Source organism: Orcinus orca, chromosome 1 (assembly GCF_937001465.1).
Source record: "Orcinus orca chromosome 1, mOrcOrc1.1, whole genome shotgun sequence".
In the NCBI taxonomy this organism is placed as follows: domain Eukaryota; kingdom Metazoa; phylum Chordata; class Mammalia; order Artiodactyla; family Delphinidae; genus Orcinus; species Orcinus orca.
In genome coordinates, this window is record NC_064559.1 from 192,960,230 (window position 1) to 192,973,975 (window position 13,746).

Here is a 13,746-nt window from a genome sequence, read left to right on the forward strand (position 1 = left end):
TGACGAAAAGTGGAAAGCACAGTTAAAGGAAATTAAAAAAAATAAAACAAAACAAAACCTAGAACTGCAGCTTTTATTAGCCGGCATTGCAGTCTCTCGAACACAAACACCGCCCAGCTCCCCTTCCCAGGGTGCTTGCCTCGAGACAAGTCCAGAACACTGTGGTGCTTTCAATGAAAGGAAACAGAAGGTGTGGCTGAAGTGGTACCGAACAGCCCAGCTACCCACCAGTTCTATAGCAGGATCCGTAGTGAGCTTGACACAGAGAGAAGGTAGATGATGGTAAAGGGGGAAATTGTTTAAAATCAAGTTTCCTCTTGAAATGTCTTTTCCCAAGGCACTGTGAACAAGACTGCTGCTAGCAATTTTCTAGGACTAAACACACCGATGGGAAGATACACATTTCAGACACAACCCCTGTTACGTTCTCACAGCTGGTCTCATCACCTGAGTCTCTCCCCTCGGCTGAAATGACACTCCTTGAATTTGTTTGGTCCTTGGAGGGGTAATCAATTTTTGTTTTCTGTAATTTTAGTAATCATTTTCTTTAATGCAGCTATAGCATCAAAGCTGTGTTAGGTTATTTAAACCTTTCACACTAAAAACTAAGTTTTCATGGTCATCCCCTGTGAATCCAATGTGCAGGTTTTGCTTGCTGATTTAAGAACAGAACAAAACAAAACAAAAATAAAGGGTTGAGAAGGAAAAACTCTGCTTTTTTTTTTTCTTCAAGAGGAAACTGTAAGAATACATAAAAGGCAAAATTGGCTACTTGAAATCCAAGAATGGTTTTAATGTAATGGCCGAGAAAAATAAACTGCAAAGTTCTGTGAGGTCTTCTAAAAACTTACAAGAAAAACTGGTGGGCAGTTCTAATCAGACTTGGATGTTATCTTTCCCCCCCTTTTTAAAAACGACAACATATACAGTCCCACAAAATACAATATAAACTTTTTTTAATCTTGACTGCCAGAGACGCTCCTTTGTGATGCTTTCTGATAACCAAAGCCTGGAAAAAACACACTGCTGGCCTTCATTTCTTCAGGGGCTGGTAAACAGAGGCATTGGGATCGAGTCCAGAGGGGCTGGTCTCCACAAATTTGGAAGAGTAGTGTGGGGAAACGGGGCTCAAGGGGCTGGTGGCAGCACTGTATGTTATGCTGGGCATGACGGCCATGACTTCGGCTATCTTCTGTTTTAGGTCCTTGATTTCCTGGTCTTTCTGAAGAATTTGTCCTGGAAGATCAAAGACCCACCATTAGTGAGAAGGGAGCGTTCACCCACCAGAGTGCCCTCTTGGGCCCACTGATCCCAAATGGATTCGACTCCAGCTTTGATGGTTTGTAAGGGGAGACACATTTTTCCTGTAATGTGCCAAACAGTAAATATTTAAACACTGTGAGCCACATACTGTCCTTGTCGTTTTTTGTTTTTTTTTTATTTTAAACCATAGAAAACTGCAAAAACCATTCTTAGCCCACGGGTGGTACAAGAAAAGGTGGCAGGCCAGATGTGGCCTACGGGTCATGGTGTCAAGAGGAACCGCGTTTAGGTACGTGTGACGAAGCAAAGGGCTCAACCTCCAGGAGCCACGTTTTGAGCTCGGCAGTCACCAGGGCAGCCGAAGAGGGTGCTTCTTTTGAACTAGGGCTCTACCTCTTGCGCGGAAACATTTTTCTGGGAGGATGGACTATCTCGGAGTATGAGACCAAGGAATCCAACCAGCCTGCCTGCCGCAGGGCTGCTTCCCTTTCTGTGCTTCTCCAATGCTCTCTGTGTTAACTCGTGAGGTTTCTGTTTCTACTCCCTCACAAAGCTTTCCCTGCTCCTTCCATCTAAATCAGACCCTACCCCCAGCCCCCAACTCCTCGATTCTCAACACACCTTAAACTTTCCTTTCTGTCACTTTATTCTTTGTAATAATGATAATAATTACAATAGCGAACACGTATGTGCCAGGCACTGTTCCAACTGCTTACGTAGACTAACTCATTTATTTATCCCAACAACCCTATCAGATGGGAATTATCATCATCATCATCCACTTTATAGATGAGGAAACCAGGGCACAGAGAGGCTGAGGGACAAGAGCTGGGATTCGAGATGATGCAGTTTGCCTCTGGAGTCTGCACTCCTGCCAACTGCATTTTTCTGTCTCCGTTGAGTGTTCATTTGGGTGATGATTTGTGTCCATCATCTCTCCACTGGCCCATGAGCTCCATGAGGGCTGAGACTGTCTCCCCATTTTTGTCCTTGTCAAATCCCTAGTGCCCAGCCCAGTGGAAAGCTGAGGCCCTGCAAGGTACGTATCTTGCCCAAAGTCATTCAGTTATTAATGACTAAGCAGGATTTAAACCCAGGACCACTTTGTTCCAAAGCCCATGCAATTTCCATCATGCTTTGATGCTCCCTGGTCTACTAGGGGAAGAACACTTAGGAGTAGCCCTTCAGAAATTTACATGCTGAAAAAAGGAAGAGATTGTATTTGAGTTGCACTCACTTTGAGTCCTACAGAATACGGTAATATATTTAAAATGTAAGAGAGCATGGTGGCGTATTTTAAAAAATGATATAGTAGATGAAAGCCATTTTGGAACCAAGATGAATCAAATGATATAGAAAGTAGGAAGGAGAAACCCAGCAAGGGGCTTGATTTAAATTATGAAGTTGGGTTCTTATTAGAATATTCCAAGCATGAGCATGACAGTGGAGGGGAGTAGTGGGAAAGGCGGCAGCAAAGAGCCGCCCCGCTCTGGCTTCCTTCATGTCCCCTCAGCTTCAAGTAAGCATCAAATAGCCTCCTTCCCTTTGAATGAAGTAAGCCTCAGACGAATAAAATACCTCACAGCATCTGATATATAAGCCACTGTATCTTTTTTCCATGAAGATTTAAGTTTGATTTCTTTAATCAGTAACATACAAACATTCCCAGAGCTTTGGAAAAGACAGTTCTCTTTGCTTTACGAGAATTTCTGGGCCAACAAGGAAGCATAATCTGTGCTGGGAAGCCAAGCTCCCCTCGGCTACTCTTGAGACCCAGGTGCTGCTTCACTCCAGCAGACAACCTCTTTCAAGTCTGCAAATCCAAGTAAAAGGGATGAGGCAGAGAGAGGGTAGCCACTTCTCAGGGAGCTGAGCCAGGCAGGCAAAACACCACCGTATGGTCAGAAGTTTAGCAGGATTCCCAGGAACCTTCTTTTTTTTTTGTGGTACGCGGGCCTCTCACTGTTGCGGCCCCTCCCGCTGTGGAGCACAGGCTCCGGACGCGCAGGCCCAGTGGCCACGGCCCACGGGCCCAGCCGCTCCGCGGCACGCGGGACCCTCCTGGACCGGGGTACGAACCCGCGCCCCCCGCATCGGCAGGCGGACTCCCAACCACCGCGCCACCAGGGAAGCCCCCCAGGAACCTTCTTTTTAAATGCCTTTCCCTGAGTCCACAGATTCATAAGCCCGATTCTCAACCCCTTCTCTTCTTGCTCTGCCACTGCCATCCCAAGCCACTCCTATGGCTTCACTGACTTCTCACAACTTCTACATCCCACCCCCAACCCCGGGGTTCTGGCCTTTTCTCTGGGGTTTAGGCCCCAAATTCCCACTGACTGATGAAGATCTTTAGGCCGAGTGTCCGGTAGGCAACTCCAGATCAAAGCATCCCAAACCAAACTCACTCTCTCTTCTCATTCCTTCATCTGTTTTGTTCTTCCTCCATGGTTCCAGCAACCCTGTTGGAACATGTCACCTGCTTCCTCCTCAAAATCTAGGGGATACATCCTCTAGTACAGCTTCATTCACGGTCCTACTAATCTACTCTCTTCTTCCATGTCCCCCAGCTAGAGGTCACTGGACTGCTTACGTGGACATGCTCAACACTGTCCTTCCTTTGCTTAAATGCCATTCCCTCAGGTAACAATGTTCTTCCCTGCCATTCTCTGCTCTCAGAATTCATCCTTCGAAGTCCACTCAATGGCCCCTCCCTTATGAAGCCACCCTGATCTCTCCTCTGTCCTTTCAAGCCATCTGCCTCTACCTAGTGGCAGCAGGCCTCGTGCGTGGCTTTCCCTAGTGCGGCACTTCTCACAGCGTCCATGTTGTCCTCATGCTAATACTAAGATATTTATGCGCCTTCTTCACGTGCATTCCCTCATGAGCCTAAGTGGAGTCTTCCAGGAGCAACATGGCAAATGAAATAACAACAGACTGAATGTAGAAACAGAGACGAGAATTGAAATATCTTCTATTAAGCCAGAAATTAAAGAGATTTGCTAAATGTAAAACAATACTGCTTTTCTCACTAACTTTTTTTTGTTTTGAGAAATAGTTATTTTCATAAAATGTTATGTTAACACGTAATACGTTCATTACATTATTTTTTTAATGAATTAATAAATGTTCTAGGTTTTAATTTCTAATACATCAATATTGGTAGACATAATTCACTTGAAAAACACCTCCCTTGGGGTACTCAATAATTTTAAGAGTGTAAAGGGGTCCCTAAGACCAAAAAGCTTGAGCACAACTACCTTAGCGGATCCCCAGCTAGACTATGTCTTGTTCGTCTTTGTCTCCCCTTCACCTTCTAGTAAAATGCTTTATGCAGAGCAAGTGTGAACGCTCTGTAAGTACCTGCTGAAATATTCTTTTCCTTCTATTAAATCAACTGTTTGAAAAATTTTTTCAGTAATCTATTGGTGGCTTATCAATTTCTTGAACAAAATCTAAATTTCTTTTCATCAGGTCATGTCAGGCCTCTGTTCAGAAGCTTTCCAGTTTCCCAGGTCACGCAGAGTAAAGGCCAAAGTTCTTTCCATAGGCTGCAAAGTTTGGCAGATTGTGGCTCCTGCTACTTTTGACCCTAAAAACTCTCCCCGTCACTCAGGCTGCAGCCCCAGTGGCCACGACACATGTGCATTTCCCCTAGAGACTTATATGGCTCACTCACTCTCTTCCTCTCAGTCTCTGTTCAAATGCTACCTATTCAAAGGCTCTTCCATGTCCTCCGTGTCAAAGCAGCAGCCCTACACACACACACAGCCTGCGTCACCACTGCTTTATTTTCTTCACTGCACCCATCAGATATTATATATTTGCTTGTTACTGTCTGTCCCCTTAGGGGTTTGCACAGTGCCTGGCATGTAGTAAGTCTCAGTAATATCTGCCGAGGGAACAGCCTGCTCTCCAGACTTTCCTCCCTCTACTCCCTCATCTGCAGCCTTCGCTCCAGCAAAGCAGAGCCAGCTGCCGCTCTGAACACATCAGGCCCTCCTAGCTTCCCTGGCCTTGCTCGAGCTGTTTCTTCTGTTCAGATGCCTCTCTACCCCTCACCGCCACTACACCGCTTCTTCACTGGGCTAACCCCTTCTTATCATTCAAGACCCAGCTCAGACATCAGCTCCCCTGAGAAAAAGCCCTCTCTAACTCTCCAGACTGGCTGAGTCCCTGGCTCTCTATGTTCCCACAGGCCCTGTACATCCTATTACATCAGCATCTTTTGGTGACTCTGCAGTTCTCTATTTCTTCTACAACACTCTGAGCTCCTTGAGCAGAGAAACTCACTCTTCCCTGTGTGCCCTGCACTTGGTATGTTCTCATCTCAAAATATGTCTGCAGAATGAATTAATGTGATGATTCCTAGATGTCCATGGTGGGTACTTATCAAACCACTTGAAGAGGAAATGGAAATGCCTTTGGGTCGAGCTCTAAGGGAGCTCTGCTCTCCGTGTCCCCAGGCATTCTCAGCCATGCTGTGTGACCTGGGCTGTTCTCCTACCTTGGGCAATCTCGAGCTGTCGCTTTGCATCCCCCAGTGCGGAGAACAGGTCCAGCTTGATTCTTGTCTCTGCGCTCAGGCTGTTCTCCAGGTGCTGCGTTTTATCTTGCATGGCTGAGAGGGCTGACATTAACACCTCAGTGTCCTTCTCATTTTCCTTATACTTCCGAAGCTCCTATCAATATCATCAAAGCAGCAATGTTACAAGATAGTTTTGGCATCGATGTCTACAAATTAGCCTGAAATCACAAATAAAATCCCACTATTATTGACCTGGCCCCAAGAACACAGAATCCTGGTGTTTCATGGGTTTAGACCTCGCCCCTTAGAGGGAGTGCAAAATGTATTTATACAGTGATGTGCATATACAAAACGATAATTGTATTGGGCTTTTTGAGATAACTGTGGACTCTGTCTCCAAATAAAACACTTTCGGGCTTCCCTGGTAGCGCAGTGGTTAAGAATCCGCCTGGCAATGCAGGGGACACAGGTTTGAGTCCTGGCCCGGGAAGATCCCACATGCCACGGAGCAACTAAGCCTGTGCACCACAGCTAGTGAGGCTACGCTCTAGAGCCCGTGTGCCACAACTACTGAAGCCCGTGCACCTAGAGCCCATGCTCCGCAAGAAGAGAAGCCACCATAAAAAGAAGCCCATGCGCTACAACGAAGAGTAGCCGCAACGAAGACCCAACACAGCCAAAAATAAATAAATTAAAAAAATAAATTAAAAAAAAATATATAAAACACTTTCTTACAATCCTAATTCAGAACCACAAAGAACTGTTTCCCTGCTGCCAGCTGCAAATGTTGCTATAATGCTGTAGTCAAACGTGCGAAAACTCTACTCTCAACCTACACTAAAAATTGTAAAAATGTTAATTATTTTGACAGTGTATACTGAAAAATAGGCCCACTTAAAACATCAGATAATGTAGCCTATATATATGTGTGTGTGTGCGTGTGTGTGTGTGTGTATATATATATATATATATATATATATACTGATATTTTTTTCATTTTAAGAGAGAAATCAAAACTTATTATAGTCAATTAAAAAATACTTAAAAGTTCAAAGAAGAAAATAAAAATCACCCAAAATCCCAACGTTGCAAAAAATTTGATCTATTTTCTTTTAGTCTTTTTTAAGTATACGTGTATCTTTCAGCATAATTGAAATCAAACTATACATACAATTTTTTAAAAACATATAATCTCAACTGTTCTTTGAAAACGCAATTTTTATTGGCTGTTTAATATGCCTACATGTATATGTACCATAATCTATTAAACAAATCTCCCATTGTTAAGATTATTTCCAATTTTTTTGCATTTATATACCACTATGATGAACATCTCTGTACATCAATCATCAGTGAGATTTTTAAATATTTACCTCAAGGCCGGAGTCTGAGGAAAATATTTTTTAAAAATATGTGACCTTTTCCAGAAAGTTACACTTCCACCAGCAACATACGAGGCCTATTTCATTGTATCCTCACCCAGGTTGATGTTAGCATTTAAAAATTCTTTGCTGATTTCACAAGAGATAAGTGATATCCAATTTTAATCTATCTGTCTTTGGTGACAGATGAGGATATATTCTTACATTGTTATCAGTCATTTATATTTCTTCTGTGAATTATCTGTTCATATAATTTGCCTACTTTCTGTGTATTTGAGCTTTTCTTAGCAATCTTTATGAGCTATTTACATATTGAGGATATTAATTTTTTTTTTTTTTTTTTGCGGTATGCAGGCCTCTCACTGTTGTGGCCTCTCCCGTTGCGGAGCACAGGCTCCGGACGCGCAGGCTCAGCGGCCATGTCTCACGGGCCCAGCCGCTCCGCGGCATGTGGGATCTTCCCGGACCGGGACTCTCAACCACTGAGCCACCAGGGAAGCCCCCTAATTCTTTTTTTTATAATATTTGTTGCAATATCTGTACCCTCCCCAATTGATTTTTTCATTTTTTTTTTCACTTTGTGATTTAAAACAAAATGGTTTTTTTCCCTGGATTCAACTCTTCCTCTGGAATTTATTTTTGTGTGGTGTGAGATGAGCATCTCATTTTATTTTATTTTTTCCCATTGTCTAGCTGTTCCTCAGCCTTTCACTGACTAACCCTTGCTGTTCCATCCATTTCTTCTTTTTTTTGTTTTTAATAAATTTATTTATTTATTTATTTATGGCTGCATTGTTGCTGTGCGCGGGGCTTTCTCTAGTTGCGGTGAGTGGCGGCTACTCTTCATTGTGGTGTGCGGGCTTCTCATTGCGGTGGCTTCTCTTGTTGCAGAGCGTGGGCTCTAGGCATGCAGGCTTCAGTAGTTGTGGCACATGGGCTTAAGTTGCTCCGCAGCATGTGGGATCTTCCTGGACCAGGGCTCGAACCCGTGTCCCCTGCGTTGGCAGGCGGATTCTTAACCACTGTGCCACCAGGGAAGCCCTCCATCCATTTCTGATGCCACCTTCACTGAACACTAATTTAGGCTTTGTCTCTGGGTCACCTATTCTACCCCACTGACCTGCCACTAATTTCTTATGGGCTCCATGTGACTCAAATTACTGTAACTTCACAACTTATAACATTAGCCTTAAACATCCCTTTGAAGACCCAACGCCACCAAATACTTGGCTAAGGTACACACAGCCCCAAAACTGGCTATGTCCACAGCACTGGCAGCTTTCCTCCCCATGCATTGCCTAGAGTGGCCATCTGTGAAGCTGAGAGCCATCCAAAATGGTCAATTCCCTGGCGATGGACAGAGAATTAGGGCTAAGAAGAGGTGTATACGTTCCAAAGCACACTAATCTGGCCTATAACCTGAAAAAGTGAAGTGAATCTCCCGTAAGTCAAGTTCTGGTATAAAACATGTCAAGGACCATTAACATTTCTGGCTTGTCTTAGAATCCAGATAAACTAAATATGACTTGAATGAGCTGGACAGGTGAGAGCTTCTTTTGGTCATACAGAGATTTTCAGATGCAATGGCGTTTGGCCTGTATCAGAAGGCACCATCTCTACACGGAAGCACAGAGCACAAACCTAACACGGAAGAGGAATTCAAGCGCGATGAAGTCTGTTTTTCCTCCTTTACCTGAACTTTCAGTTCTAGTTCTCTGATCTGGTCTTCTTTCACCTTCATGTCCATTGTGAGCTTCTTGCCCTCTGCTTCTAATTCTCTGATCCGATTCCGTAAGGTTTCGGTGCACTCTCCCCTTATGAAAAAGAAGAGAAGGGAAAAAGAGGATTTAAAAGACTATAGGTTTAACTATACTGCAGGATTGATATTTTTCTTATACTCCACAGAGTCAGATTGTAGCTTTTGGCTCAGTCTGCTCATTCTCTCTGTTCTTTATAATTTCAAAAATGATCTAAAATAATTATTAATTGGGTGTCTAATATGAGCCAGGTGCCAAGCTAGGTACTTTACCCACACTTCCTTCTTTACTGGGGTAGGGTTTATTATCCTATTTTCCAGAGAAGAAAACTGAAGCTACTCAGATATAATACTAGTTCAAGGTCACCCAGCTTGCAGGTCACAGAACTGGGATAAGAACTGAGGTTTTTCCACCTTGCCAATCCAGCAAGCTTCCCATCAGGCCATATGAGTTGAGACAAGGCACACAAGCTGAGCAAGAGAAAACCAGACATGTGCTGTCTCCAGCAGAGGGCAGTGAGTTAACAAACATTTTCACTTTTGAGGGACTGTGCGCTGGGAAGGTCACCTTTCTTTAGTCATGAAGTTTTGACAAGACTGGAGTAAAAAGAAAAAGAAGGGAGCAGCATTAGGTTCCTTCTCAGGGCTATAATAAGGACAAACTTAAAAAGATGATGGCAATGGCCAGTCCAAAGCTGGTGAACTGTTTAGGTTTCAGAAACAGCCTGGTGGAGAAGGTAGGTGTCCTTTGCCTACGAAAAGGAAGGCCCAGTGAGAGACTAAAGCCTTGAGATACACTTAAGAATAAAAACAGCCTCTACATAAATGATGGCAAACAAGGACCATCCAAGGATAAGACCAAAGGCAATAAGCTTAACCAAAAGCAAAAGAAATTAAGGGTAGAGACTGAAATCAATGTACTGATTCTCAAGCATAAGAGACACTAAACAATATGGTTAAGAAACTGTCATATCCTCCTCAGGGATTTTTTGAGAAAGAGTAACTGCTGGATGAATTAAGGAGAGCACAAGCCACACCAGATGACTGTTCAGGAAAATCTCCTGCAAGTGTAAGTGCTTCAGGAACGCTCACAAATCTTTAAATGAGTGAACAAACAACCCCCCCACCCCCCACCCCCGACATCCTAAGCAGGTTAGTAAATGGTCTCGTGAATCCGTATAGATGCTAACGGGCCAAGTTAGCTCAGCCATCTGCAGTACAGAGTCTGCTGGGGGAAGGCAGGATCACGCAGGAGAAAGAGTTCTCTCTCCCGCTGCTATTTCCTAAAAGATGAAATGATGGTTCACCAATTGTTCTACAAATGCCAGAACCCAAAAGAAGGCTATTAACATGACAAATACAAAAACGCAAAAGGTAGAATTATATTACATAGACACAAATTTAGGGATAGAAACTTAAAATTAAATAAATAATAATTTACCCTCCCCTACATCTGTAAACCCATAACTGACCCCCACCATGCAGATGAACTTCACCAGTCAAAAAAACAAAGAAAAAAGAAAAAGTGAAGTAGAAGCCAAAAAGAGAGAGAGACAGAAGGGAAGAAAAAGAGGCTCTTAACTCTCTTCCCCATCTTTTCCAGGTCATTTGACAGTCTGCTGATGTCCAACAAAGACATGAGCAGTCAGTACACAGTGCTTGGGGGACCAAGATTTTATCTTTCTTCCATTTTAAGATTAAAAACACCAGAAACACACAACTAAGAGTGGAGCATAATGATAGTTCTACAAAGGGAACAAAAGTCCAGATTGGTTCCCTCAAAGCATTTAGTAATTATCGGTCTTACACAAAGTGGCTGGAAATCCCTTTTTGAGCAGAATTTTGCCTCCCAGGTGTGGGAGGCATGGAGATTCCCTCATCCCACTTTAGACAGCAGGTCACTGAGGGATGAAGTTGTCATGACAGCATAAGCTTGCACAGATGGGGTTTAAACCAGCTAATAAAACAGTACTTAAAAGCAATCCATCCATGCATGATTGTGTATTTCCAGTCCTGCCCAAGGCATCAAATTCCCATTCTCAGTCCAAGGAAAGCCAACCTTGGATTAAGCACTCAGGTGACATCAACATACCTAGACGCAGCAGCAAATGCAACAGCCCGGGCAGCAGTAGCTTCTTCTAACTTCTTCCTTTTTTTTTCCTCCATTAACTGCTTTTCTACAAAACTTCGGGCTTCCTGCTCAGCTTTTAGCTTTTTCTCCAACTGGCTGATATTCTGCTTATCTTTTTGCTTCATTTGCACAGCATTATGTAACCTATATGGAAATGATTGTCATACAAAGTTTTACAATTAGAAACGTCCAATATAAACCCTGGAGAAACATGGCTCCTCTTTATCATTTTGAGGCCAAAGCAAACAGGAGATTTGAACAGCAAATCATAAATGTCAATTCCCAGAGTGTCCAAGGAAAATACATTGTCATTATTATTTAACAATTCCTAAACGCCAATAAACAAGCTGCCTTACAAGATACAGAATTGGACCTAGCCTCTGCTTTATTAATGTAAGTGATCTACAGAAGGTAATCCAGAAAATAGGATAAAACAAGTTTCTATCAGAGGAAAAGATAACTGTAGAACTAATTCTACTGCCCCAAAGCACCTTGAAAGAACTTCAGTCTGAGACCAAGGAAGAGCTGAACCAGATCCACTGAAACTGAGGAAAAGGGTAGGAGGGGAAGGTCTTTCTCTGCCTGAATACAATATGCTGCAGCCTACTGCAGCCTTTCCTTTCCAGCTGGGAGATGTTTTCTCAGAGTATCCCAAAATAGATCTTGTAGTTAGAATCACAGGATGCTTAATTTCAGATAAAAATTTCAGCCACATTCCCTTCCCTGCTACTACCACCCCCAGCTTTACATATCAATATAAGGTGAGTTTCTCTCAATATATCAATGTAAGGTAAGATGTTCTCTATGTAATAATGCTAGAGCCATCACATACATACGTGAGTCAGAAGCAATGGAGAGGTTATTTGCCTATAATGCTCTAGCTTTTGAGCTACATTCCCTGAAAATGATGAAGAACTGCTCTTTCAAGGAAAAGCCCAGAAAGCTCAGCACCTGTAACAGTAATCACTACCCCAGACACACACTGTTTAGAGATGAAAAAAAAAGACAGACCCACATTGAGTCAAGAAGTAATTCCAGAATGAATTAATGGAAAGCATAAAAGAATTCATGCAGAAGGGCTAGCTTTTTGTCTGCCTCTTCAAATAAAATCAAGTTCAACATCATCTTTTAGTTCCAGAAAACAAGGAGATAGAGTCTAATCCTCTGGAAATGTTCACTCAAGGGAACAAGAGTTTCAAATTGTGGCAGAAATACTTCTTGTCAATTTTACTCATATTGTCAAAAAGCTCAATAACTATTTTAAACTAAGAGAAGAAGTTATTAAATGAGAGAAGACAGAATAGTAATATTAATAAACTGTTTGGCTGCAATGAAATAAGTTTTTATAGATTTTATAACATGTTGAATATCTGGTCCTCCATTAAATATTTTAAACATTTTGTTTAAAAAAAAAAACCCTCTGCTAGATCCCTTTGTCGTCATGAGCCTTGTGCTCCAATCCCTGGAAACAAGAGCAATGCGAGGCTGCTTGACTCACGGCCAGAGGCCCACAAGGCGCACATACTTGTTCTGCAGCAGCTCATTCTCTTGCCGGAGCTGGCCCATTTCTGAGCGGATCCCTCGCTCGGTGTTCGAGAGGGAGCTGATCTGACTGCGGAGCTCCTGTTCCACTTGCCTGCTGGCCTGCAGGTCGGCCTTTAACTTTTTAATGTCTTGTTCCAGCCTAGGAGAAGGAGAAACACAGCATCTTCATCACTGACAGGCCAACCCGGGGGCTCTGTGGCAGACCCTGGCTGAAGTCCCTGACTGCTGGGTGGCTGGTGAAGCACCCTGCCAGCAGCTCCTGACATCAACACAACTCCCGTCTGCAATCAGCCTTTGAATCAGTGCTTCTGCCTGGGTCTCCCCCTTCCCACCAGAGGGTAACTTTTGATTCCCCCCAAATATTTGTGAACACTGACAGGTGAAGATGGTGCTTGTGAGTATCTGAGCTGCTAATAAAGGAGGAGGGGAAGGCAGAGGGAGGGTGCCTGAAGGGCACGGTCCCCTCTCCACTGGTGAATTCCCCATGCCCCTCAGCAAGGGAGATATGCTAATAACAACCAGCTCAGGACCCACATGCTTTGAGATATCCTGATAGATCAGAGTCTACTGTCTGAGATTCCCTCCCACCATGGGCCTAGAAGAAAACAGTGTCTGAGGCAGCCTCCTGAAACTGCTAGCATCCTTGCTAAATGATGTTCACACTTGTGGTGACTGTGACAGAAGAGCTCACTAGACTCAGCAACAATGAAAAAAGGTACAAATTACATGATCTACGAATCATAAGAAAACTCAGTCTGTGAAATGAAGCTTATCTTTTCAATTTCTTACTCCTGTTCCATCTATTTTCTTTAATGCAGTAATAGTTTCACTTTAAGTGATATGTATTGGGGAGCTATTATATGCACATGTAGGACTGAAAAGGGTCAACAAAGAATATAAAGTTAAGCCCCCTTCTTCATGAGAGGACTTTACAATTTCACTAGAGGCCAATAAACAGACATTTAAAATGATTAAACCATAATACAGGAAGGCCATGGTTAAAAACATGCTAAAGGGAGTAACTAATATTTAATGAGAACTTACATGCCAGGCACTGTTCCATAGGTTTTAATGGTATGAACGCATTTAATCTGTACAACTATGAGCTAAACTGAATAACCTTGGCAATTATTAGTCCCATTTT

General features: G+C 43.0%; 1 protein-coding gene across 3 annotated transcripts in view; it reads right to left on the minus strand.

Annotated features, from left to right (window-relative positions):
- Nucleotides 1-772: 772 nt before the first annotated feature.
- MACO1 (macoilin 1) overlaps nt 773-13,746 on the minus strand; it is a 55,934-nt gene continuing 42,960 nt past the window's right edge. For 2 of the 3 annotated variants that reach the window (XM_004266672.4, XM_049695611.1), the window contains 5 exons: nt 12,583-12,741; nt 11,019-11,201; nt 8,864-8,984; nt 5,768-5,942; nt 773-1,236 (listed from right to left, as the gene is read on the minus strand). In XM_004266672.4, the coding sequence (XP_004266720.1) occupies nt 1,034-1,236; nt 5,768-5,942; nt 8,864-8,984; nt 11,019-11,201; nt 12,583-12,741 (841 nt within the window). In that variant the 3' untranslated portion in view covers nt 773-1,033. Of the gene's footprint in view, nt 1,237-5,767; nt 6,007-8,863; nt 8,985-11,018; nt 11,202-12,582; nt 12,742-13,746 lie in introns of those variants that run through there. The other variant, XM_033422533.2, reaches the window with a different exon arrangement.